General features: G+C 39.0%; 1 protein-coding gene across 3 annotated transcripts in view; it reads right to left on the bottom strand.

The window, feature by feature from the left end:
• The window catches only part of Atg18a (Autophagy-related 18a), a 541,369-nt gene extending 515,850 nt beyond the window's left edge, over positions 1-25,519 (bottom strand). For all 3 annotated transcript variants that reach the window (XM_090372601.1, XM_090372603.1, XM_090372602.1), the window contains exon 1: positions 25,340-25,519. In XM_090372601.1, the coding sequence (XP_090228727.1) occupies positions 25,340-25,410 (71 nt within the window). In that variant the 5' untranslated portion in view covers positions 25,411-25,519. The remainder of the gene's footprint in view (positions 1-25,339) is intronic.
• Between the last annotated feature and the right edge of the window lie 2,407 nt (positions 25,520-27,926).

Raw genomic sequence — 27,926 nt, 5'->3', positions numbered from 1 at the left:
ACTTTTCAGCATAAAGGCAAAATAGGCTCCAGGAGTTGATAGCATATACCCACTAATTCTTAGGAAGGCTGCCAGCGAGTGTATTCAACTACTGAAATTAATTATGAGGGCATGTTTGAACTCAGGAGAGATTCCTTGGATTTGGTGGCTGTAGGACAGAAGGCAAAGAGCTGTGATTAATGGATATTCTTCAGATTGGTGCAAAGTCAAAAATGAAGTCCTCCAAGAACTGATGCTTCTGACCACTGTTGTTTCCAATTTTCATAAACAAAATCGATGAAGGAATAGAAGGCATGACATCAAAATTTGTGGATGGTGTAAAGATTGGTAAAGTAGTTAATGAAAAGTACCAAGCAGTGCTCCTTCAAGATGACTTGAACAGACTTCAAAGATGGTCAGAGAAGTGGCAGCTATGTTTTAATGCAGCAAATGCAAGGTCTTACACTTGGGGAAGAGCAATCTCAAAATAAAGTATACACTTGGTGGGTAATACTTTCTGAACAGTGCCAACAGGCAGCCAGAAAAGCCCATGGTGTCCTATCAGTGATTTATCAAACAATATCTGTAGATAGGAAGGTCATAATCCCACTGTATAAGGCAATTGTAAGACCACATTTGAAATACTGTGTTCAAGTATAGAGACTTCATTTGAAAAAAGACATTGAGCTTCTTTGAAAGAGCCCAAAGAAAAGTAATCACTGGTGAGATTTACCAATGGCAACCAAACACCTCACAGGTGACCTGTTGAGGTTTATAAGGCTAAATAAATGAAGGCAAAATTTTCACTGTTATAAAGAATTCCAGAACTAGGGTGCATAAATTCAAATTACAGGGAAAGAGATTTAAACTAGATTGTAGGAAACTTTCTTTTAGCCATCGTGTCGCTGATTGCTGGAAGAAGTTGCCTTCACAGGTAGTTGAGGCTAACAGTTTGAATAAATTCCAACTGTTAGACTCATATGTAAATGGATAGTTATCTGTGTGAGGAGGGAAACAAGTCATTTGTATTTTCTTATCAATTCTTTTTTGTTTGTTTGTTTGTTTTTGCCAGCACAGCAAAAGCCTCTAGCTTGCTAGCACTATAGTGCAAAGAAGCCTATGGCTGTTACTATTATTATAACAAGATCCCACCTGTAATAGCAATAAGATAAATAATGCCAAATCAAATTTAAACAGTAGGAAACTGAAAATATGAAAATAATAAGCACCTGCAAGAACTGTATGAGGTGCTTAAGGCTTTGAATGGACTGAGCAAGCTCAATGCTGGTGGCATTCTTCCTCTTGCTGAGGCTACACATATGAGGAGGCATAAATTCAGATGGATGGTTGCAGGATTGATGTGTGGAGGTTTGCCTTCAGCCAGCAGATGGTTGGAACAAACTTCCATCTGTTGTGGAAGTTAATAGCATAAATAACATCAAGGAAGAAGTGGACCAAAACTTTGGAGTGAATGGATAGGTGAAATGGGAAGATTTTTTATTTTTTTGACTGATGCTGTATAAGCTGCTTTCTTGCATCATATGTCTCTACTAATTCTAATGCTAATTATTGTAAAGGATGGACTGGAGATGTAGCAGAGTTTTTTTTTTTTTTTTTTTTAAATGTTTTATAAGCTTGCTTTTTTGCATCATATGTCAGCACTACTACTACCACCAATAATAATCATAATAATAACTAGGGGGCTTTGTCCCCTGCTCACTTTGTTACTTTGTTCGCAAACCCCTGTGCGTGCTTTTCTACGTAAAATGTAGAGGTATGATGGAGTAGAAATCTTTTTTATGTAAAAGACCACCTGTCGAAACGCACTGATGTTCTTCCTCCACCTTTTTACTCTCATCCTTCAGCTATCTCCCTCACTCATGCTTTTTTTTTTTTTTTTCTTCTTCTTTCTCTGTCAGGAAGCTCAGGCAACCCCTGATGGAGAGCAGTCAGAGTACTGTGGACAGCCTGGCTACCCTCCCAGTCATGGTGGTCAATGTGGAGTCCCACTAGGGGCTCTGCGGCCAAGAAGCCAGCACAAACAACAGAACCCAACACTAAACTACACATGCAACACAAAACACTTTTCTAGCTTTTACAGAGGTTCTGTATTCATCACAAGAGTACTGATGGCGCTGATTTGAGAAACCATAGGTGGCACCTTACGCAAACACTATGCCACTATGATCGATAACTAATCAAGAAAGGACCTATTTAATTATTTACCTGTGCATTTGTAGTTATGGCGCCTCCGTAGCCAGATGGGTAGGAGCAGCAGTGCATAGCACACTCTTCTTGATTAGACCGGGGTTCGAGCCCGTAACCACCAAATACGGAGGGTGCAGAAAGGTCAGGGAATGACCACTGCATATCCCTGGAGCAATATGGCCTTAGTTGCTAATGCTCCTAAAACCCAAATAACAAACAAAACAAACAAAATTTGTAGTTACGTAATTGCCCACCCACTTGTACCACATGACCCACATCCCTCTTCTCCCATTGACTACTTCACCACATGGCATTCTCAAGGTGGAATAACTATCACTATGTAATTATTTACCTGCATTTACATAGGTCACTTAGGAAAAGGTCTTTTTGCTTTGGGTTCCATAATGCACAAGGAATACTGTTGCATCCAAAAGAGCAGGACTAAAATATTTACAAACAAAACAAATATTTAAAATATTTATAAAATACTAAACTATTTACAAATATACAAACTATATCAGGTCCCTTCATCAGCTGGCATTACAGTGGAACATCAAATGATGCCATACATGGTCATGTATTACAGAGTGAAGCACGTGCATGAGGTTGGTGAACATTATGGAGGCAGTAGTTGTGTCTTTCAATGGAAGACGATGCCGACCGGGCTAGCCGGGCAACCCAAAGGTTGCGAGTTTGATTCCCGCCTCGGGCTGGATATTACGATGGTGCCGAACAATCTAGTTGGTTCGATATCCTGGCCACAATACACAAAGGAAGCAAGAAAAAACTGGTTCCTTCGTGTATTGATCACAGCATACGAAATAAATAAATGGAAGGCAACAATGTAATTATTTGCCTGCACATTTGTAGTGACATAATTGCCACACCCTCTTCTCCCATTGGCTCAAATATCACTACAAGGAAAACATTTTAACGTTGTTTGTTGTTTGGTTTTTAGGAGCATTAGCAACTAAGGCCATATTGCTTCGGGAAATGCGGTGGTCATTCCCTGAACTTTCCTCAGCCTCCATATTTGGTAGTGACGGGCTCAAACCCCGGTCTAATCAAGAAGCGTGTGCTACGCACTGCTGCTCCTTCCCACCTAGCTACGGAGGCGCCACATTTTAACGTACAGAGAGATATATCAGGGGCTATTCTTACAGCTCCCACAATGACTGTAGTCAGGGGAGTTCCCAGGGAATATGGCGCTCGGGTACAAATAGCAATTTGGCACCCACTTTAAAATTTTATTCATATGTTTATGTAAATTTCAGGTTTTCAGGCACCCCTTGAATGTTGGTACTCAGGTGTAGTTCACCCCTGGCACCCTCGGGATGGTCCACCCCTGAGTGTAGAGAAAAGTCATGATCACTTGAAAGTCTCAATAAGCTGATGAGAAAGTTAATGTTCGGAAATATAAATAAACAAATTGCACCATACCTACAAGAGTACTACAGCCAAGAGGTATGCACTGGTGTAGAGTACATAAAAAAGGTAGTGGTGGTAGTAGTAGTAGTAGTGGGATGTGATGCAAGAAAGCAAATGTATGAGCTTATGCAGCATCAGCCAAAAGAAAAAAAAAAAAAAAAAAAAAACACACCATTCCCTCCAAATGCCTGTCCAGTTCCTCTTTAAATTTATTCAACCTATCAACTTCCACAACGACAGATGGAAGTTTGTTCCAGCAATTAACCACCTGCTGGCTAAAGGAAAATTTCCGCACATCTATTCTACATCTGTCTTTTCTTAATTTGAATTTATGCCCCCTTAGATTCGTAATCTGAACAAGTGGAAGGATCCCATCAGAATTCAGCGTGCTCAATCCATTCAAGACCTTATATACCTCAATCAGATCACCGCGCAGGTGCCTAGTCTCCAGCCACTGCAATTTGCAGAACTTAAGCCTCTCTTGGTAAGGGGATCCCTTCATTCCCCTCACCAATCTTGTTGCCCTTCTCTGTACACGCTCAAGTAAATCTACATCCTTCCTAAAATGAGGCCTCCAGACCTGTACGCAGTACTCAAGGCATGGCCTGACCATTGCCTTATACAGAGGGATAATCACCTCCTTTTCCCTGCTAGCAAAATTCCTATATATCATTGACAAAACCCCATGACCTGCCCTGGCAGCCTGTCTGCATTGCTCAGAAAACTTCATATCTGCCTGCACAATTACTCCCAGGTCTTTTTCATTTTCTACCACCTTAAGTGTAGTACCACACAGTTGGTACGTTTCTCTGGGGTTACTTCTACCCATATGTAGTACTTTGCATTTGTCAAGGTTAAACTTCAGTTGCCACTTCTTAGCCCATCTGCCCAAATTATCTAGATCCTGTTGCAGTAGCACACTGCCATTACTGTCATTAACAACCCTGCCAACCTTTGTATCATCTGCAAACTTCGACATTAAGCCTGATATACCTTCATCAATATCATTGATAAATATACAAAACAACAGTGGACCTAACACCGAACCCTGTGGGACTCCACTAACAACATTAGTCCAAGAAGAGCAGCACCCATTGATTACCACCCTCTGTGTTCTAGCACTTAACCATCCTTTTATCCATTGTAGCAACTTACCCTTAATACCATTCTGCTCCAATTTGTACAATAGTCTTCCATGCGCAACAGTGTCAAAAGCTTTCCTGAAATCCAAATATATGATATCAAAATTATTTTTCGCATCCAGTTCCTTTGTAACCACATCATAATATCCTATCAAATTTGTCAGACAAGACTTTCCCTTAACAAACCCATGCTGTGTCTGAATTATTGCTGCAGTCTTGTCTAGATGATCCTGCAATGCATCCTTAACCAGCGACTCCATTATTTTACCCGGAACAGAAGTTAAACTAACTGGTCTGTAATTACTCGTGTCACCCTTCGATCCCCCTTTGTGAATTGGGGATACATTTGCACATCTCCAGTCCGTGGGAACCTCCCCTGAGTCCAAGGATGCTCTCATAGGTAAAGGTAAACTGCAGCCATTAGCATTAGTAGAGGCATATGATGCAAGAAAGCAAGCTTATACAGCATCAGCCAAAAAAAAAAAAAAAAAAAAAAAAACCTTCCCATTTCACCCCTCCATTTGTTCCAAATGCCTGTCCAGCTCACCCTTAAATTTATTTAGGCTATCAACTTCCACAACAAAAGATGGAAGTCTGATCCACTAATCAACTACCCCCTGGCTAAGGGAAAATTTCCACACTTCTATTCTACAACTGTCTTTCCTCAATTTGAATCTGTGACCCCTCAGGTTCTTAATCTGAGCAAGAGTCAGCTTACTCAACCAATTCAAGGCCTTATACACCACCTCAATCAGGCCTTGAATGGGTTGAGTAAGCTGAATGCTGTAAGTGAAATTATCAACTGAGTAAGCTGAAATTATCAACCCACTGCAATATGGAAGCCACCTCAACGATTCATGTTGAGGGGAATGGACCATAATCTGCCACGCTGGTCAAGTGTGGTTTGGCAGATACAGTATTTAGCAGTTAGGGGTTTGAGCTCCGGTCTACTCAGAGCGTGTGCTACTGCACTCCCACTCCTGACCATTTGGCTATAGAGGCCACCCTACTGGTAAACATGTTGCAAGCTCAACTCCATGTGCCACTACAAAAAATACTGTCCATTCTTAACTGCAGCATTGATATATGGCTGCCATTAGCAGGTACCATGAAATCAAACTCTTCTGGCTGCAGAGAGCTGCAATGAATATAAAAAAAAAAATTATTTACTAAACATAGAACACCAAGTATAGTATATTAGGTCCTAGAGGTTTGTCACAAACATTCTCAGGTCTAACAAGCTAGGGTTTGCTACCTAGGAGTCTAAAATGCTGATGAAACTGATGTTCAGGTGACACTTATGAGTAAAGTGGGCAGAATTTCAGTGAAGTCTGGTTATTCTACGACAACCAAATCCTCTGCTTGCACCTTCACACAACAGTGGGACTATTAGTAACCTTGTATATAACCCTGTTGTGAAAGTCCTGAAATACTGCATCTAATATACAGGAGGTGACCACCAAGGTGTGAACCAACATATGCAGGAGTCAAGGTGTGGTGTCCACACCACACAGAGGAATATCACCCCCTTTGAGTTACCATGCAATACCCGATGGTAGATGACTCTCATCAAACGGTGCAATATCACCACTTTGCTTATGAGGAGCTCAAAGTAGTGAAACCCATATTTTGCCTCCAGAGCAAAGCTCCAACAACCCACATCTCTTCCATATGAGTGATGTCTTTTGAGGTTATGATAAGCATCATGATGAGATGCGATCTTCCTTACATTTCAGCTGTACGGCTCTAAAATAGTTTTCATAAGTTGACCATTAGATAGCTCACTGAACTAAACCCACTGGATTCCTCCTAGATAACTTTCTAGGAGGAATCCAGATCAGCTACTGTATAATTTTGCTACATTTATTCTACTAGACAGTGACTAGAAGAAACTTAAGTAAAGTGTATGCAGTAGCATTGTTGAAAACATGCTATGTCAAGGAACTAGGTATATTCTTGTTTCATATCCAAAAATTTCATTACTTCACGCATCATGTCAACCCACATTTACTTTACTACTGAATACATCATGAGCAGCAAAACTAATACAACAAACTTAACTGCAAAAAGATCTCAACCTTCCAAAAACTTCCTAATTCATTTAACAAATATTTGTGGTTTCAGTTCCAATCTCAATGATGTCCACTGCCACACTTGTGGAATTTCCCAACTTTTTTTTTGTTTGACAGAATCCCACAGTTGCCAACTAGTGCTCATCTCAGTTGTCTGAATTATTCGCTGTACGATTCCTTTTGCTTCAAAGGTGGTACTCGTGCATATATCTTGATATTCCTTGTGAGAGACTTAGCAACATGGAATCTACTCTTTTCATTATTCTCTGGCTTAAATTTCTCCGCCCTATTCTGTCAAATATATCTGCTGCCTCTACTGTTCTCCCAACTCCATTAATTACTTAGAACTATTTGACTTCCTTTCTTTGAACCTTGACTTTCTCCAGTCGAACTTTTCTAACAGTGAGGTAACTTTCTTTAGCGATTTCAATGCACATAACTCTAGCTGGCTTCCATTATCTAGTCACAAGGACCCAGCTGGTCGAGAGGTTTTTTTTTGGTTTTTAGGAGCATTAGCAACTAAGGCCATATTGCTCTGGGGGTATGCGGTGGTCATTTTCTGACCTTTCCGCATTCTCCATATTTGGTGGGCACAGGCTCGAACCCCAGTCTAATCAAGAAGCATGTGCTACGCACTGCTGCTCCTGCCCACCTGGCTACGGAGGCACCTGGTCGAGAGGCTGAGGCTTTTGCAACTGCTAATTATCTTGCACAAATTGTTCATTTACCTACCAGAATATTACACAATCCTAACCACACACTGAACGCTCTTGATCTTTTTCTCACAAACAACCCTTCCAAGTACATGGTCAAAATGTGTGTGGTCTATAAGTACATAAAATCACAAAATGGCAATTGTCTTTTCTTCAATGGAGTCTTTTTCTCATGGCCATTCTCAGCTTCATCTTGTCTGACATAACAAGAATGTAAAATGGAATGATCTGCAAAATGGAAATTTCACAAATCATTCCATTGTTGGATTACTGTCTTTTCCATCATTGGATTACTGTTTTAAGTCTGATGTCAATGTTTGCAAAGCTCATGTCAGTGAAATTATTCTTGTAGGGATGAAATCCTTTATTTCCCTCTCCATTTTAAAATCACATCCATTACCTAAACCTTGGTTTTCCAATAAATGTGCTAAGGCTGTTCAAGATAAGAATGTTGCATATCGCAATTGGCTCACAACCAAATCTCCAGATTCATTTTCTGCCTATGTTAAAGCTCGCTACAATTGTAAAGCTTTTAATCAGTCAAAACTAGATTTTGAACAGACTAAAAGTAGAAAGCTTACTTCTTGTTCAAGTGGTAGTTAAGCATTCTGGTCTCTTACCAAAGCTATTTGGCTGTAACGTTTTTCATCTATACTCCCACCTCCAATGATGTTAGAAGAATTTTGAATAATCTTATGCCAAGAAAACTCCAGCTCCTTATGGTATTTCCCTAACTTGTTCTCAAAACCTATTCTTCTGAACTTATTCCTGTTTTGTTATTGCCTTTTTACACTTTCCCTTCTGTTTGGAAATTTGTTCATATCTAGCCAGTTCATATCTTATTCCTAAAAAGGGTGACAAATCCCTCCTACCCAATGATCGTCCCATTGCATTTACCTCTATTCTTTCCAAAACTATCTCAAAACCTTCCCATCTGATCAATGATCACCAATATGGATTCCATCAGTATTGATCCACTTGTGACATGTTGGCTTATGTTACCCATCTTTGGATAAATTCAATGGAAAAGTTTGGTGATATTCAAGCAGCTGCTCTTGACATTTCTAAGCCATTGAATTGTGTTTGGCATAAAGGTCTTCTTAATATGCTTCTGTCTTGTGGACTGCTGACTGCTTCTTGCAAACTAGTAACCGGTTTTCTCTCTGACCACTCTGTTAGTGATCAGAGAGAAAAAGAGGTAGATGGCTCTCTGTCCTCTAACTTCTGTACTAATGTTGTATTCTCCAAAGTTCAGTTCTTTCTCCCTCTCTTTTCCTCTTAAATATCAATGACCTTCTTCCACAGACTGGAAATCCTATGCATAATTTTGCTGATGATAGCACATTGCACTCCATCCTTCCAGTTTGATATATCGTCCTGCGCAAACAGGGTCAACTCCTTGAATATCCACCACCAATTCCTTAATGCTGATTTCCTGGTAATTCTTCAGTGGAGCAAAGATAACTTAGTTAATTTCAATTCTTCTAAAACTCAGTCCTGCCATATATCTTGCAAAAAGGAGTATACAGTCCCTATGGATATCTTTGATGATGTTCAGATTTTCGGACAAGTTCACATATCTATATTAGGGATTACCCTGATTTCTAATCCTCTTCCCATAAGCACATCACATATATTGTTTCCACTGAATCTAAAAACTGGGTTTTCTCTTTTGCTCTCAGCATTACATTTCTTCTACACAACTACTGACTCTGTACAGATCTGAAATTCACCCTACCATGAAATATTGTTTTCCCATCAGGAGTGGAGTCCCCAAAATCTCTCTCATGTTTATAGACTCGATTCAAAAGAATACAGTCAGGTTAATTAATGACCCAACTCTTACAAAGTCTCTCCACTCTCTATCTCATGCCTTTTCTATAGATACTTCCATGGGCACTGTTCTTTTGAACTGGCTTCTGTAATTCCCCCTCTTTCTTCCAAACACATGCCACAACAGTCAACATTACTCTTCAACTTTTAACTCACAGAACCAACTTTTCTCCTTTCTCATTTTTTTCAACTTCAGCTTTCTGCAATAACCTTCCTTCATATGTATTTCCTGAAAATTGAAATCTACAATAATTCAAGTCTAATGCCAACAAGTATCTTCTTCTGTCTTCCCATCTTTCAACCCACACACAATAGTAAGTGCTACTGGTTTTAATACCTTTTGTGTTTGGGGGTTTCACAAAAAAAAAAAAAAAAAAATTATACGAATGACTCACTAGATTGCTTGCATTTTTTTTTTTAAATTTTTATTCAAAATTTGGTGTGGATAAAGTTCCTGTTCAATGAGCTTGAAAATAAATGGAAGTGGTATGTTGTAGTTCACACTCCCTTCAAAACATTATGATACAGAGATTGTCCAGTAGGTTGATAGACGCAAGTAGCAACCAGTTTCTTTAATAGCATTAATGTTTTGTGTCACAATTTTTCAATGAAGCAAAGAATTAATATCAAATTTTGTTTTAAACTGGGAAAATGTAAAACAGAAATATATGAAATGTTAAAAACTTTTTATGGTGATGAAACATTAAGTCACACCAACCAGTGTGCTTGAATGGAATAAGCAGACAGATGTGATGACGTTTGTGGAGAACCAAGAAGTGGACATCTGCCAACCTCTCAAAATGAAGACAGAGACGCAAAGGTTTGCAAAATGTGGCAAGAGATCATAATTTGACCCTCCGAATGATGGCTGATGAGGAGATGATTCTTAAAATTCTGCATGAAGATTTAGAGAAAAGAAAAGATCTGTGAAATATTTGTGCCATACAGCCTCATGGATGAGCAGAAGCAACAAAGAGTATCATCACACTAAGACTTCATCCAGACTTATCAAGACAATCATAATATCTTTGACTGTATTGTCATTATAGATGAGTGTTGGGTATTTCAGTACGATCCAGGGATGAAGTGTCAGAGCATTCAGAGGACTTCAAAATCATTCCCAAAACATTTTGTTTACAGAATGTCCAGGATCAAGATGTTTTTTGACAAACAGGGTAGAATTTGCAATGAACTTGTACCCAAAGGGTACAAATTCATTGCAAATTCCACCCTGTTTTGCCACCTTATGAAATTCAGTGTGAATTGAGTCAATGCTGCACCCTAAGTACAGGTGCTTCAGACTACTGAAGAGCATTTTGTGGGTAAAGCACAATTCAAGAGAAAGGCAGCTTGGTAGAGAAAGGTTGGTAGAGAAGGAGCACCCCCGCATGATGGGGATTTCATCACATTGAATGGTAGTGAGTTGCACAATAACGCCTCTGCCCATTCTGCACCTGTGAAGACATTTCTGATGAAACATGGCACGTAATTCAACCATCCAAACTGCTATTCTGACTAACACCAGTGAACCTCTTCATCTTTCCCAAGGTGGAAACCATCCTCAAAGGACAGAGATTTCAAGATGTTGAGAGCATAAAGAAAAATGTAACTGCCAAACTGAGCATCTCTTTGGATGCCTTCACTGACTCTTTTTCAGACACTTTTAGAATCATGGAATAAGTGTATTCAATCAGGTTGCGATTACTTTGAATAAAAATAAAACAATTTTTGAGCTCCAACTTTTTGTTCTTTTTATTGCATCATTCCAGAAACTTTATTCACAACCTCGTACATATCACATGTTGCAGAAACCATAGACTAGCCCATAAAAAAACAAAAGTTACTGACCACTGCATTAGTAGGCATTTTGGATGCCGTTCTCCTGCCTCTTTCAAGCTCAATTATTATATAAGGCAGTGGGTATGTTTTGAATATGAACTTGTGATTCTTCTTCTTCTCATTCATCCTAAGGTAGTGGAATTTAGCATTAGCATTAGTAGAGGCATATGATGCAAGAAAGCAAGCTTATGCTGCATCAGTCAGAAAAAAAAATAAATAAACTTCCACTTCACCCCTCCATTCGTTCGAAATACCTGTCCAGCTGAGCCTTAAATTTATTTAGGTTATAAACTTCCATAACAAGGGATGGAAGTCTGTTCCACCAACCAACTACCCGCTGGCTAAAGACAAATTTCTGAACATCTATCCTACATCTGTCTTTCCTCGATTTGAATTTATGCCCTCTCAGGTGATTATTCTGAGCACGCTCAAACCATTCAAGGCTTTATACACCTCTATCAGATCACCTCGCCGGTGCCTAGTCTCCAGACACTGTAATTTGCAAAACTTAAGCCTTTCTTCGTAAGAGCAACCCTTTGTTCCATTCATAACCTTGTTGCCCTTCTCTGTACTCGTTCCAGTAGCTCTACATCCTTCTTGAAATGAGGCCTCCAGACCTATATACAGTACTCAACGTGTGGCCTGACCATAGCCTTATGCAAGGGAATAATCACCTCCTTATCCCTGATAGAAATATTCCTGTATATCATTGATAAGAAACCATGAGCTACTCTTGTAGCCCGTCTGCACTGTTCAGAGAACTTATATCTGCCTGAACAATTACCCCCAGGTCATTTTCATTCTCTACCACCGTCAGTGTATTACCACAGAGTTGATACATTGCTCTGGGGTTGCTGTTTCCCATATGTAGTACTTTACATTTGTCAATGTTAAACTTCATTTGCCACCTCTCAGCCCATCTGCTCAACCTTTCCAGATCCTGTTGCAGCAGCATAGCGTTAGTAGTGTACTTAACAACACTGAAAACTTTTGTATCGTCTGAAAACTTGGACATTAAGCTTGATATACCATCATCAATATTATTTATAAATACAGAAAACAATAATGGACCCAACACTGAACCCTGAGGGATTCCACTAATAACATTAGTCAACAATGAGCAGTGTCCATTGATTACCACTCTCTGTCTTCTCCCCCTCAACCACTCCTTTACCCACAGCAGCAATTTGCCTCAAATGCCACACTGCTCCAATTTGTGCAGCAGCCTTCCATGTGCAACAGTATCAAAAGCCTTTCTAAGATCCAAGTATATAATATCAAAGTTATTCCCTGCATCCAGTTCTTTTGTGATTGCATCATAGTATCCAATCAAATTGGCCAGGCAAAACTTCCCCTTAACAATACCATGCTGTGTCCGAGCTATAACTGAAGTTTTGTCTAGATGATCCTGCAATGCTTCTTTAACCAGTGCCTCCATTAATTTTCCTGGAACAGAAGTTAAACTCACAGGTCTATAATTACATGTGTCAGCCTTTGATCCTCCTTTGTGAATTGGGGTCACATTTCCACATATCCAGTCCATGGGTACTTCCCCTGAGTCCAAGGAAGCTCTCATAATTATGGCTAAGGGTTTACTTACTTCCTTTGCTGCCTCCTTTAATATAACTGGATAGATCCCATCCACCCCAGGTGCCTTTCTTGTGTTTATCTTCAACAATTTCTCCTCCACTTTACTCTCAGTTATTACAAGATTCTCTAGCTTACTGCCAGAGTTGAATACACCTCTGGCATTCCCCTCGCTGAATAAATCCTCATGTGTGAATGTTGATGCAAAATATTCATTTAGTTTGTTAGCTACCTGGGCAGGATCATCAACAGTTGAACCATCGATATCAAGTGGACCAATCTGATTCATCCCTTTCCTTCTAGAGTTTACATAAGAAAAGAACTCTTTTCCGTTTTTCTTTGCATCCTTTGCCAAAGATTTATCATAATCTGCCTTCGCCTGCCTAACCTCCTTTGTAAGTTGGTTACAGATCAACTTATATCTATCATAGGCTTCTGTGTCACGTGTTAATTTATATGTATCCCAAGCATTTTTCTTCTCTGTTATATGCCTCATTAGTTCATCTGACATCCATTTAGGCCTAAACCTTTAACAATATGTGAGCTGGATAATTTTGTAATAACTGAGAGGAAAGTGGAGGAGAGATTGTTGAGGATAAACATAAAAAGTGAGCTGGATGATTTTGTAATAACTGAGAGGAAAGTGGAGGAGAGATTGTTGAGGATAAACATAAAAAAGGCACCTGGGGTGGATGGGATCTATCCAGTTATATTAAAGGAGGCAGCAAAGGAGGTAAGCAAACCCCTAGCCATAATTATGAGAGCTTCTTTGGACTCAGGGGAGGTACCCATAGACTGGAGATGTGCAAATGTAACCCCAATTCACAAAGTAGGATCAAAGGCTGACACAAGTAATTATAGACCTGTGAGTTTAACTTCTGTTCCAGGAAAATTAATGGAGGCACTAGTTAAAGAAGCACTGCAGGATCATCTAGACAAGAATTCAGTTATAGCTCAGACGCAGCATGGTTTTGTGAAGGGCAGGTCTTGCCTGACCAATTTGATTGGATACTATGATGTAGTCACAAAAGAACTGGATGCAGGGAATAACTTTGATATTATATATTTGGATCTTAGAAAGGATTTGATACTGTTGCACATGGAAGACTGCTGCACAAATTGGAGCAGTGTGGCATTGGAGGCAAATTGCTGCTATGGATAAGGGGATGGTTGAGTGGCAGAAGACAGAGAGTGGTAATCAATGGACACTGCTCAACATGGACTAATGTTATTAGTGGAGTTCCTCAGGGTTCAGTGTTGGGTCCGTTGTTGTTTTCGGTGTTTATGAATGATATTGATGATGGGATATCAAGTTTAATGTCCAAATTTGCAGATGATACAAAGGTCGGCAGGGTTGTTAAGGACACCACTGACGCTATGCTGCTGCAACAGGATCTGGAAAGGTTGAACAGATGGGCTGAGAGGTGGCAAATGAAGTTTAACATTGACAAATGTAAAGTACTACATATGGGAAACAATAACCCCAGAGCAACGTATCAACTCTGCGGTACTATACTGACAGTGGTGGAGAATGAAAAGGACCTGGGGGTAATTGTGCAGGCAGATATGAAGTTCTCTGAGCAGTGCAGACGAGCTGCAAGAGTAGCTCATGGTGTCTTGTCAATGATATACAGGAATTTTTCTAGCAGAGATAAGGAGGTGATTATTCCCTTGTATAAGGCAATGGTTAGGCCACATCTTGAGTACTGTATACAGGTCTGGAGGCCTCATTTCAAGAAGGATGTAGAGCTGCTGGAACGGGTACAGAGAAGGGCAACAAGATTAGTGAATGGAACAAAGGGTTGCTCTTACGAAGAAAGGCTTAAGTTTTGCAAATTACAGAGTCTGGAGACTAGGCACCGGCGAGGTGATCTGATAGAGGTGTATAAGGCTTTGAATGGTTTGAGCATGCTCAATGCCAATGGGATTCTTCATCTTGCTCAGAATAATCAGCTCAGAGGGCATAAATTCAAATTGAGGAAGGACGGATGTCGGATAGATGTGCGGAAATTTGCCTTTGCCCAGCGGGTGGTTGGTTGGTGGAACCGACTTCCATCACTTGTTGTTGAAGTTGATAGCCTAAACAAATTTAAGGCTCAACTGGACAGGTATTTCGAACGAACGGAGGGGTGAAATGGGAGTGGTGTGTTTTTTTTTGTTTTTTTTTGCTGATGCTGAATAAGCTTGCTTTCTTGCATCATATGCCTCTACTAATGCTAATGCTACTGTCTCAGACCATCGTAGTTGCCTTTACGAAAGCAATAACCCTTCCCTTTTTCCCTGATGGTAGTTACCTCTTTGAGTAAATCCCACTTCAGCACACAGTGATCACTGCCATCTAGTGGTTCCTCTATCTGCAGATTCTTAATGCACGAAGAATCACTACTGATAATCAAATCAAGAGTATTATTCTCTCTAGTTGCCTCCCGAACATGCTGATGTAGAAAATAATCATCCAATAAATCCACAAAAGCCTTGCTAGTGTGTGAGTGACCAGCCCACAAATTCCAGTCAATATCTGGGAAATTAAAATCCCCCATTATAAGATTCTCTGATTTACTGGCCCACTCTATTTCCCTGTACAGTTTCTTATTATACTCATCAGAATCATTAGGGCTATAGCACACTCCAACTCTCAATTTTGATCTCCCAATACTTATGTCACACCAAACTGACTCGACACTGCACTGTCCAGCGATGTCGACTGGCTTCATATCCTTGGATTTTATGTGTTTCTTAACTAATAGCATAACCCCTCCTCCCTTCCTATCCTGTCTGTAGACGTTGTACTCCCCAAATTCCAGTTCTGCATTCCTTATATCTGTGTGACACCACGTCTCTGATATCCCAACAATATCCGCCTTTGATGCTTTGAGCAATATCTCAAATTCATCAAATTTATATACCAAACTCCTAGCATTGGTGTTCACACAAGTATACATGCACCTGTTCTTTTTCTTAGCTACCCTAACACAACCCATGTGTTTACTTGTACCGCAATGACTCCCAGCAGTCTCTGAAATATCCTGCATCTTGTTTTCCAGGCTTCTGCTCATTCCAATAGAAATCGCTCTTGAACATGTCTCCTTCAATACTCTGTTATTTGCCAGGCAAAATAAATTTCAGAAAGTTGTGAGGCTGACAAAACTCTATATATTTTCTAGCTAGGTTGCTTTCCTGGTTTCCTTTCCTTCTGTTCTCTCTGTTAGGAATATGTATCATTGTCTGTCCTAGATCACTCCACACATATATATCATTCCATGACGAAACTGCTCACTGGTTGTTCTTTATGAATTCAATGGCCGATTCTTTGTAGGACAGTTCTCTCTCTTTTTTTTTTTTGTTTTTGTTTTGGTAGTTGTTGGCGCATCAGCTTCTGTGGCCATAATGCACCTCCCAAGGTTTTTGCAGTACTTTGATCCAAGCCCGAGGCGGGATTCAAACCCGCGACCTTTAGGTTGCCAGGCAGGCACTTTACCCACGACGTTCTCTTCTATGTCCAGCTGGTTCTGTTTATTACAACATTCTACATTTCCTCTTCAAGGCTCTGATTTTGTTTTTTATTTTTATTTTTTTATCTAATATTCTGATCCACAATGTATGGTGGCCTGCACAACTGATCTGTAGAGCTGGTCTGAGTTTTTTGCCAATTAGTCTTACTATATTCTGCCATTGACTGACTTTGTATAATAAATATTTTACATTATTAGGATTACTAGTAGTAAAGCTACATACTTGTGTAGACATTAATTTTGTTTATTGACTGTTAGATGGATTCGGTATATGTTGGTTCCACTGATAAAACTATTTGTAACAGACCCTCTATTCCATATTTTGTGATATTTCCTAGATGTTGAAAGGTTGGTAGAGAAGGAGCAGCCCCGCATGATGGGGATTTCATCACATTGAATGGTAGTGAGTGTAATATTCATTTAAAAAATTTAGCATGCCAGATTAAATCCATTATCTGCTAAAGTATAAATTAGCTTCAATTAACAGAGTCCAATGCTTGTTTTTAGTCTATAATGCACCAATACAAGTCTCTGTCTCCACTTCTGTTGCAAGCTAGATTTGCCAACTGAAGCCCATCTATTCTATTTGCATGATCTCTTCACATATTTTCTTTATCCTCTTTTGTGGGATTCAAATAAATATTCCATAGGCACTGCCATGGAATATTTATTTGAAGTACAGTTTGGGCACTTTTTTTTTTTTTTCTTTATAAGATAATCCTGTGAATATTAATTTCATGGGAGAATAAAAAAAAAAAAAAAAAAAAATCAGTGAAATCAAAAGCAGCTGGCAAACAAGATGCTATACATTCCAGCATATAAATCAACTCTGTGTATAATATAACTCAACCTTTAGTTTTTGCCTCAAAATTTTCTGCTGTATAAGCTGACGCCTCTACCTTTTTTATAGTCATCTTTCACATCTTGTGTATTGGTGCCATTACACTAGATGTGAAGAAAACTATATATTAAGAATCACTGTGTACTCTTCAATTCAATTATTTCTGCTTTCTTTTAAAAGTTCACCGTCACACTTAGCAAAGTTCTATTATTGAGTACAGGGCAGAGCTGTCTGCCATTGGAATACATCCTGTTTTGCCATATACTTTACTACTTTCCGATTTGAAGATGCCATGTGATTTTTTTTCTTTCTGTTCTTTATTGTTGTATTCTTTTTTTTTCTTGCGTGCTTTCTCATGTTTTTTCAGTAATTCATTATTCATTTCACTTTTAGTATTTCATATGGATCTTTTTATGGTAAATGAAATTTGTAAAGATAACCAAGTATACTTGGTTATTTTTAAGAGCACCATCTAATTTCACAAGAAGTATGCTTGCCTTGTAATCGGCCATATAGTTTACTACAAGCAAAAACTGAGCTGTGTGGTCTCAACTGGCAATTGCTCAAAGTGCCAGATGAAGCAATCAGTTCTGAAAAATAGTTATTTTACAGGTGTGAAAATTTCATTAATCAAAATTCTATATTTAATGTATTTTTGGGCAACTAGAATTTCACTCACGATAACAATAGTGCACTTGTCCTTGGTAAAGTAGACAGGTGTTGACTATTATCAATTTTTTAGACATTTGTTCATGGAAGCTTCTGAAAGAACTGATTAAATTAGGAGGCCTGGGTCACATGGACCAGATCGATGCCGACCGGGTGGATAAAGTGACTGCCTGGCAACCCAAAGGTCGCGGGTTCGAATCCCGCCTCAGGCTTGAATCAGAGTAGAAAATGCAAAAACCTTGGAAGGTGCAATATGGCTACAGAAGCCGATGCGCCAACAACTAACAAAAACCAGATCGATGAATTGCTTATTAGTGAAGGCAAACTACAATTGGGAAAGAAATCCAGGGAAGCCAAGGTGGATATTTGGAATCTATGATGTTGAAAGTTAAATTAAAACACGGGTACACTGCCTTTGTTGAAAAAAAGAGACTGTGTCGCCTTGCTCCCTACAATAAACGATGTTATATTATTATTAGCCATATGGTGCAAGGAAGCCTGAGGCTAATGCTGCACCAGCCAAAAAAATTTTCTGAATTACGCAGAGAGAGAGAGAGAAGTAGAAGGGAATCACAAAGAAAGAGAAGAATGATAATATCCAGCTCAGGACCCTGGATGTGCCAAGCTCATACTCACCAGATGTGAGCACCTAGGATTACCTGGCAGATCAATAATTGTATCCAACAAGTGGATTGTTTGTTTGTTATTTGGTTTTTAGGAGCATTAGCAACTAAGGCCATATTGCTCCGGGATATGCGGTGGTCTTTCCCTGACCTTTCCGCATCCTCCGTATTTGGTGGTGACGGGCTCAAACCCTGGTCTAACCAACAAGTGGAAAGCATACCAAAATATCCAATATTTGCTGGATTACAATTATATCTTTGTGACTGTAAATCACAGTAGAAATTTTAAAGATCCAAATACAGGGATTCACACCAACCATATAAAAAACTAATGGAAAAAAGCCAAGAGTTTTTAAAAAATGAATGGGACATTGAAAAATGGTTGCCTGTTATCTGGATGAATTTATGCAGTGGGAGAAACATCTGAAGAAGCATTTTGAAACCTCATTCTTCACATATGCAAAAAGAATCCTTGTTTTTTTATCATTATGTTACAACTTTCAAATCCATTTTTTGTCATTATTGTTATATTACTCTTTTATTTTAAATTTTTCTGCAATGATTACATTAAAATAAAGACAGTCATAGTTTCTGAATATGTCAGTCAGTATTCTTTTATTAATGTATGATTTTATTTTGAAAACCAGAACTTTTATAGACTAATGATATTGATGTGAACAATTATAGTAATCAGTATTACATTCAAATTTTTAATTCTTCCACATTAAAATCAATATTAGAATTAAATCTTTAATTCTCATGGCCAGGGCACTTTTTGTCCCCCTCCACCACAAGAAGTCGTAGAAAAGAATGATCTTCTACATGTTCGCCACTACAACAGGATGTGGTAGTAGTGTTGATCCAGTGGCTATACCATCTTCAGTGATATCTTCCAATCAGAAAGCGGTAAAACATGTGACACAACAATCTTGGTGTCTAATCAGCTGCCAGTTAACAACACATCACGGTTGTTAATGACAGTAATGGCAGTGTGCTACTGCAACAGGATCTAGATAATTTGGGCAGATGGGCTAAGAAATGGCAACTGAAGTTTAACCTTGACAAATGCAAAGTACTGCATATGGGTAGAAGTAACCCCAGAGAAATGTACCAACTGTGTGGTACTACATTTAAGGTGGTAGAAAATGAAAAAGACCTGGGAGTAATTGTGCAGTCAGATATGAAGTTTTCTGAGCAATGCAGACAGGCTGCCAGGGCAGGTCATGGGGTTTTGTCAATGATATATAGGAATTTTGCTAGCAGGGAAAAGGAGGTGATTATCCCTCTGTATAAGGCAATGGTGAGGCCACGCCTTGAGTATTGCGTACAGGTCTGGAGACCTCATTTTAGGAAGGATGTAGATTTACTTGAGCGTGTACAGAGAAGGGCAACAAGATTGGTGAGGGGAATGAAGGGATCCTCTTACCAAGAGAGGCTTAAGTTCTGCAAATTGCAGTGGCTGGAGACTAGGCACCTGCACGGTGTTCTAATTGAAGTGTATAAGGCCTTGAATGGGTTGAGCACGCTGAATTCTAATGGGATCCTTCCACTTGTTCAGATTACGAACCTAAGGGGACATAAATTCAAATTAAGAAAAGACAGTTGTAGAATAGATGTACGGAAATTTGCCTTTAGCCAGCGGGTGGTTAATTGCTGGAACAAACTTCCATCTGTCGTTATGGAAGTTGATAGGTTGAATAAATTTAAGGAGGAACTGGACAGGCATTTGGAGGGAATGGTGCGATTTTTTTTTTTGGCTGATGCTGCATAAGCTCATACACTTGCTTTCTTGCATCACATGCCACTACTACTACTACATAGAAGGTTGTGAAGTCACAGTAGCAGGAGGGTTCACCCAGTACTCGATACTATAACTTTGCCTCACATTTTATTACACTACACAATAAATTGTAAAGAAAGCAATCATAACAACATATAATATTTCCTTTTGAAGGTCACAAAACCAAAACCTCGTCAAAGGTGACAACAATAAAGGCTTTGATTATGTAATCGAGCTATCTATGCTGCCTATTTAGTACTATGCTAAAAACTGGTGTGTCTGGACACAATTCAATATGGAAATGCATTTGCTATGGGAAATTAAAATTTAGAAAGTCAGAGCTTGGATGTAAACCTCAACGCATTCCCAATGAATTGGGAGATGTATGCATGTTTACATATACACTCAAACTTAGCTGGGTGTTTTCCTTGGTTTCCCTTCCTTCCATTTTCTGTTAGGAATATATATCATATTTTGTTAATATGTATCATAGAACTTCATATGATATATCTTTGCCTGTTTATCATCAGACAAAGATATTCTATCTTTGATGACAAATCAGATGAACTAATGAGACTTGAGGCAGAGAAGAAAAATGCATGTGATCCATATAAATTAACACGCGAAACAGAAGCCTATGATAGATATAAGAAAGTCTGTAATCAAGTCAAAAAGGAGGTTACAAAAGCGAAGGCATATTACAAGAAATCTTTGGCAAAGGATGCTAAGGAAAACAGCAAGAACTTCTTTAGTTATATAAACTCTAGAAGGAAGGGGGTAAATCAGATTGGTGCACTTGATATCGATGGTTCAACTGTTGATGATCCTGCTCAGATAGCAAACAAACTTAATGAGTATTTTGCATCTACATTCACACAGGACGAGTTATTAAGGGAGGAGAATGCCAGAAGTTTATCAAACTGTAACAGGGTGCTTAAGTGGAGGAGAAATTGTTGACGTTAAACATAAGAAAGGCATCTGTTATATTAAAGGATGTGGCAATGATAGTAAGCAGACCCATAGTAGTAGTAGTGGTGGTGGCATGTGATGCAAGAAAGCAAGTGTATGAGCTTATACAGCATCAGCAAAAAAAAAAAAAAAAAAAATCACACCATTCCCTCAAAATGCCTGTCCAGTTCCTCCTTAAATTTATTCAACCTATCAACTTCACAACGATAGATGGAAGTTTGTTCCATTAACCACCCGCTCTCTAAAGGCAAATTTCCGCACATCTATTCTACATCTGTCCTTTCTTAATTTGAATTTATGCCCCCCTTAGGTTCGTAATCTGAACAAGTGGAAGGATCCCATCAGAATTCAGCGTGCTCAACCCATTCAAAGCCTTATATACCTCAATCAGATCACCCCGTGCAGGTGCCTAGTCTCCAGCCACTGCAATTTGCAGAACTTAAGCCTCTCTTGATAAGAGGATCCCTTCATTCCCCTCACCAATCTCGTTGCCCTTCTCTGTACACGCTCAAGTAAATCTACATCCTTCCTAAAATGAGGCCTCCAGACCTGTACGCAATACTCAAGGCGTGGCCTGACCATTGCCTTATACACAGGGATAATCACCTCCTTTTCCCTGCTAGTAAAATTCCTATATATCATTGACAAAACCCTATGACCTGCCCTGGCAGCCTGTCTGCATTGCTCAGAAAACTTCATATCTGCCTGCACAATTACTCCCAGGTTTTTTCATTTTCTACCACCTTAAGTGTAGTACCACACAGTTGGTATGTTTCTCTGGGGTTACTTCTACCCATATGCAGTACTTTGCATTTGTCAAGGTTAAACTTCAGTTGCCACTTCTTAGCCCATCTGCCCAAATTATCCAGATCCTGTTGCAGTAGCACACTGCCATTACTGTCATTAACAACCCTGCCAACCTTTGTATCATCTGCAAACTTCGACATTAAGCCTGATATACCTTCATCAATATCATTGATAAATATACAAAACAACAGTGGACCTAACAACGAACCCTGTGGGACCCCACTAATAACATTATTCCAAGAAGAGCAGCACCCAATGATTACCACCCTCTGTCTTCTCCCACTTAACCATCCTTTTATCCATTGTAGCAACTTACCCTTAATACCATTCTGCTCCAATTTGTACAATAGTCTTCCATGCACAACAGTGTCAAAAGCTTTCCTGAAATCCAAATATATGATATCAAAATTATTTTTTGCATCCAGTTCCTTTGTAACCACATCATAATATCCTATCAAATTTGTCAGACAAGACTTTCCCTTAACAAACCCATGCTGTGTCTGAATTATTGCTGCAGTCTTGTCTAGATGATCCTGTAATGCATCTTTAACAAGTGACTCCGTTATTTTACCAGGAACAGAAGTTAAACTAACTGGTCTGTAATTACTCGTGTCACCCTTCGATCCCCCTTTGTGAATTGGGGATACATTTGCACATCTCCAGTCCGTGGGAACCTCCCCTGAGTCCAAGGACGCTCTCATAATTATGGCTAAGGGTTTGCTTAGTTGCTTTGCCGCCTCCTTTAATATAACTGGATAGATCCCATCCACCCCAGGTGCTTTTCTTTTGTTTAACTTCAACAATTTCTCCTCCACTTTGCTTTCAGCTATTACAAAATCATTAAGTATCCTGCTACAATTTGATAACCTTCTGCCAATTTCAAACCTTAATAATTCCTCACATGTGAATGTAGATGCAAAATACTCAATCAGTTTGTTTGCTATCTGAGCAGGATCATCAACAGTCGAACCATCGATGTCAAGTGGACCAATCAGATTCATCCCCTTCCTTTTAGAGTTTATATAAGTAAAGAAATCCTTGCTGTTTTTCTTAGCATCTTTTGCCAAGGATTTCTCGTAATCTGCCTTTGCCTGCCGAACCTCCTTTGTGACCTGATTACAGATTAACTTATATCTGCCATAGGCTTCTGAGTCGCTTGATAATTTATATACATCCCATGCATTTTTCTTCTCTGTTACGAGTCTCATTAGTTCATTTGACAACCATTTAGGCCTAAACCCTGAACAATATTTCTTAATAGGTATGAACCTTTTAGTAGCTTCCAAGATTAATTCCTTGAATGCTTCCCACTTAGAATTCACTGTTGGTAACATCGTCAGTTGATCCCACTGTACAGAATTTAAGAACCGTCGGAGACCACTGTACTCGCCTTTACGGAAGCAAAAACCCTTTCCTTTACCCCTGATGGTAATTAAATCTTTAAGTAAATCTCACGTCAGTACACTGTGATCATTGCCACCTAGTGGTTCTTTTATCTGCAAATTCCTAATACATGAATGATCACTGCTGATAACCAGATCAAGAGATGGAGATGTGCAAATGTATCACCAATTCACAAAGGGGGGATCTAAGAGTAACAAGTAATTACAGACCAGTTAGTTTAACTTCTGTTCCGAGGAAAATAATGGAGTCACTGTTTAAAGATGCATTGCAGGATCACCTAGACATGACTGCAGTAATAATTCAGCCACAGTATGGGTTTTTTAAGAGAAACTCTTGTCTGACAAATTTGATTGGATACTACAATGTGGTCACAAATGAATCGGATTCAAAAACTAATTTTGATTTCATATGCTTGGATTTCAGGAAAGCTTTTGACAATGTCATACATGGAAGACTACAGTACAAATTGGAGCAGTATGGTATTAAGGGCAAGTTGCTACAATAGATAAAAGGGTAGTTGAGTGGAAGAAGACAGAGTGGTAATCAATGGATGCTTCTCTTCATGGATTAATGTTATTCGTGGAGTCCCCCAGGGTTCGGTGTTGGGCCCACTATTGTTTGTATATTTATCAATGATATTGATAAAGGTATATCAGGCTTAATGTCGAAGTTTGCAGATGATACAAAGGTTGACTGGATTGTTAATGACAGTAATGCCAGTGTGCTACTATAACAGGATCTAGAAAAGTTGGACAGATGGGCTGAGAAGTGGCAACTGAAGTTTAACATTGACAAATGCAAAGTACTGCATATGGATAGAAGTAACCCCAGAGTAACGTACCAACTGTGTGGTACATTACTCTTAGGGTGGTAGAAAATGAAAAAGACCTGGGAGTAATTGTGCAATCAGATATGAAGTTTTCTGAACAGTGCAGACAGGTTGCCAGAGCAGGACCTGGGGTATGGTCACTGATTACAGGAATTTTGCTAGTAGGGAAAAGGAGGTGATTATCCTTTTGTATAAGGCAATGTTCAGGCCCCACCTTGAGTACTGCATACAGGTATGGAGGCCTCATTTTAGAAAATATGTAGAGTTACTTGGGTGAGTTCAGAGAAGGGGAACAAGATTGGTGAGGGGGAACAAAGGGGCGGTCTTACCAAGAAAGACTTAAGTTCTGCAAATTGCAGTGTCTGGAGACTAAGCACCTACGAGGTGATCTGATTGAGGTGTATAAAGCCCTGAATGGGTTGAGCGGGATCAATTGTGATCGGATTCTTCTTCTTGCTCAGATTACAAACCTGAGTGGGCATAAATTCAAATTGAGCAAAGACATTTCTTAAATAGCCATGCAGAAATTGGCCTTTAGCCATCGGGTTGTTCATTGCTGGAACAAACTTCCATCTGTCATTGTGGAAATTGATAGCTTAAATAAAGTCAAGGAGGAAGTGGGCAGAGGTTTAGAGGGAAGAGATGTGTGAAATGGTTTTTTTTTGGCTGATGCTACATAAGCTTGCTTCCTTGCATAATATGCATCTACTAATGCAAAAAAAAAAAATTATTTTTGGTTTTAACAATGTAATGAACAAAGTTTATTTGTTTCAAAATATATGTCCTAAATCGTAAATTTATTGGTATTAATTAATAAATTTCTAACCCTAAGCAACTGCCTTTAATTCAACGTTAGGATTTTATACTCTGCCTAAAAGTCAACCTTAAAATATTGACTTTTCAGCGCTTCAAAGGCGACTTATACTCCAGAATATCTTTTGTTACTATAACCAGAGCCAACATTTCATCAGCTGATTTTATGAACGCCCATTTCAAATTCTTACCAGAAAGTAATATTATGATACTGTTAATATTAAGAAAATTCATAATAAATTAGTAAACTGAATCAAATAAAAATGTATGAAAATAGTATAAATTACATACGTGCAATCCTGATTAAAATTAACGAAAAAAACGCCACTAGAAGGATCCCCTCCTTCACTTGCTAGGTTCATTATTTCTACAGTATAAGTGTGATGCTCAACCGCTTGGTGAAATAAATTATTATAAACTGTCTATACTCGAACACCCATAACATGTTAATTTTACAATTTTTGTTTACTAGACAAGCAAAGCGTTTATATAAAACAAACCACCACCGAAAACATAATCCGTGACCTCTATCGTCAAATTACAGAAGTAGTACTCTAAGGTATCAAATAATATTTTACAGAAACCTTTTTTTCAGAGATCAGATAAAAATACCAATATAATATCAGTCCTTTTTAATTTACTATAAAACAGTTATTTTACAATATTTAAAACAATTGTAAAAATAATAGAATATTGACAGAACTAGGGTAGGGCACAGGGATATTGTTTGGGGTACGTACTTTAGACGGTCGACTAAGAGGGATCAAAAGTGTGTGTGTGGGGGGGGCATGTTTAATCCGGGAGGAGGATGACCGGGGATGAGTTTGACTCCCGGTGGAATAAAATCCCCCCCCCGGCGAAAAATAGTATTTTTTATTTTAATATTGGTTGCAAGACCTCGGACGTTGAAATTTTCGCCGCGGTTTTTGTTAAAATTTAATTGAATTGTTCTTTTTATTGTGCTCTTTTGGGGCCATATTATCAGTTTACAAATACGTTGCAATTATGAAATACGAATTTAATAAATTTATGCTAAATAAACACAACACAAAAAATCTCAATATTTCAAAATAATTAAATGGGCAATATTGCTGGCTGCGTAAATTGAAACTAAAAGCCACTATTTCAAGTGTCATCATTTTCGTTTTATGGTTTTCAGGTTCACTTTATTTTCGCACAAACCATCTCTTGATAGTGTTTCACACAGACAGTCTACTTGTTTGTTTTTTTTTTTTTTTTTTTGTTAGTTGTTGGTGCATCGGCTTCTGTGGCCATATTGCACCTCCCTAAGTTTTTGCATTTTACTCTGATCCAAGCCCGAGGCGGGATTCGAACCCGCGACCTTTGGGTTCCCAGGCAGGCACTTTACCTACCTGGTTAGCCCGATCGGACAGTCTACTTGCATCTAACTGTTTGTATGCGTATCGCAAACAAGACAACGACTAGATCTCAGGCCATGAATAGATTCGTCTCAATTGGTTCCCCAAGGACGGATGCTACTTGCAATTAGTGTCCAACGGCTTTCAGGGGTAGGGCTAAACAATGGCTGGGCAGAGAGAGGAGCCTACTGCAGCCACGGTTTCTATAGTCGGCAGTTTCGCTTTATGGTTTTCATATTCCCTTTATTTATTTATTTATTATTATTTTTTTTTTCACAGCAAGGGTCTACTTGAGGCTAATTCTTCGTTTGTATACCGCAGTCGAAGCCTATCAACAATACATTTTATAACCTTTTTAATATACAGTATATGTATCTGTACTATAATATTGCAAGATTACACGAAGGTAAGCATAGAACGACCGAATGAGTTATCGGAAAAATTAATAAATGAAGTGATTGATACGCATGCAAAGAATAATAAGATTATTATAATACTTGCATATTTGATTATAATTTGTATGATTATTTTGCGAATTTTAATCTGTGCTTTTCATATCATTAAACTGTGATTATTGTCTTTAATGTGATTTTTGTGAACTAACTAATAGTATATACACTGTGCTGCCACTTTATAAGGTACACCCCAGCTGTGCACAAAAAGGTTTGTACCACAACGTTGCAGTTCACATAACCACAGTTGTGGATATAAATGCAGCAGAACAACCTTTCTACTATCAGTTAAGGGTACAAACCGTAGCAAGAATGGGGAAAAAGAGTGATCTAACGGACTTCGAACGTGGCATGGTAATAGGTGCAAGACGTACTGGACAAAGCATCTCTGAAACGGCAGTTCTCGTGAACTTTTCTCGCACCACAGTTTCAAGGATGTATCGAGAATGGTGCACCGAACAGAAAACATCCTCTCAACGGCACTCCTATGGAAGAAAATCGCATGTTGATGAGAGTGGTCAGAGGAGGATCGCTAGAATTATGCAAGCAAACAGACTGGCCACAATGTCGCACATCACGTCAGAATACAACCACGGTGTGCAGAACAAAATATCGCAACGGACCACTAATCGCACTTTGTCCCGAATGGGCTACAATAGCCGACGGCCACATCGCGTACCTTTGTTATCGATTAAGAACAAGAGAGCACGCCTCCTGTGGGCACAGCAACACCAGCACTGGACTATCGAGGATTGGAAACAGTTGCTTGGTCTGACAAGTTGAAGTGCCTGGTGCACCATGTTGATGGAAGGCTCAGAATATGGCGAAAACAACATGACGGGTACATGGACCCGTCATGTCTGACCACTACTGTGCATGGTGGCGGGGCAGTGTTATGGCTTTCTTGCACAATGCGGCCATTACTAATACTATTAACACACGCAATTAACAGATACAAGATACAGCATGGCAGATGAATTTAATTATTCGGGCGGCCTAAATATAATAGTTTGTTATTGTAATATTACAGTACAAGATTACTATAAT

The sequence above is a fragment of the Mastigoproctus giganteus genome, chromosome 4 (genome assembly GCF_048544385.1).
Source record: "Mastigoproctus giganteus isolate SK-2022 chromosome 4, ASM4854438v1, whole genome shotgun sequence".
NCBI lineage: Eukaryota > Metazoa > Arthropoda > Arachnida > Uropygi > Thelyphonidae > Mastigoproctus > Mastigoproctus giganteus.
Note: the sequence above shows the minus strand (reverse complement) of the source record. Positions and strands in the feature narration are given on the sequence as shown.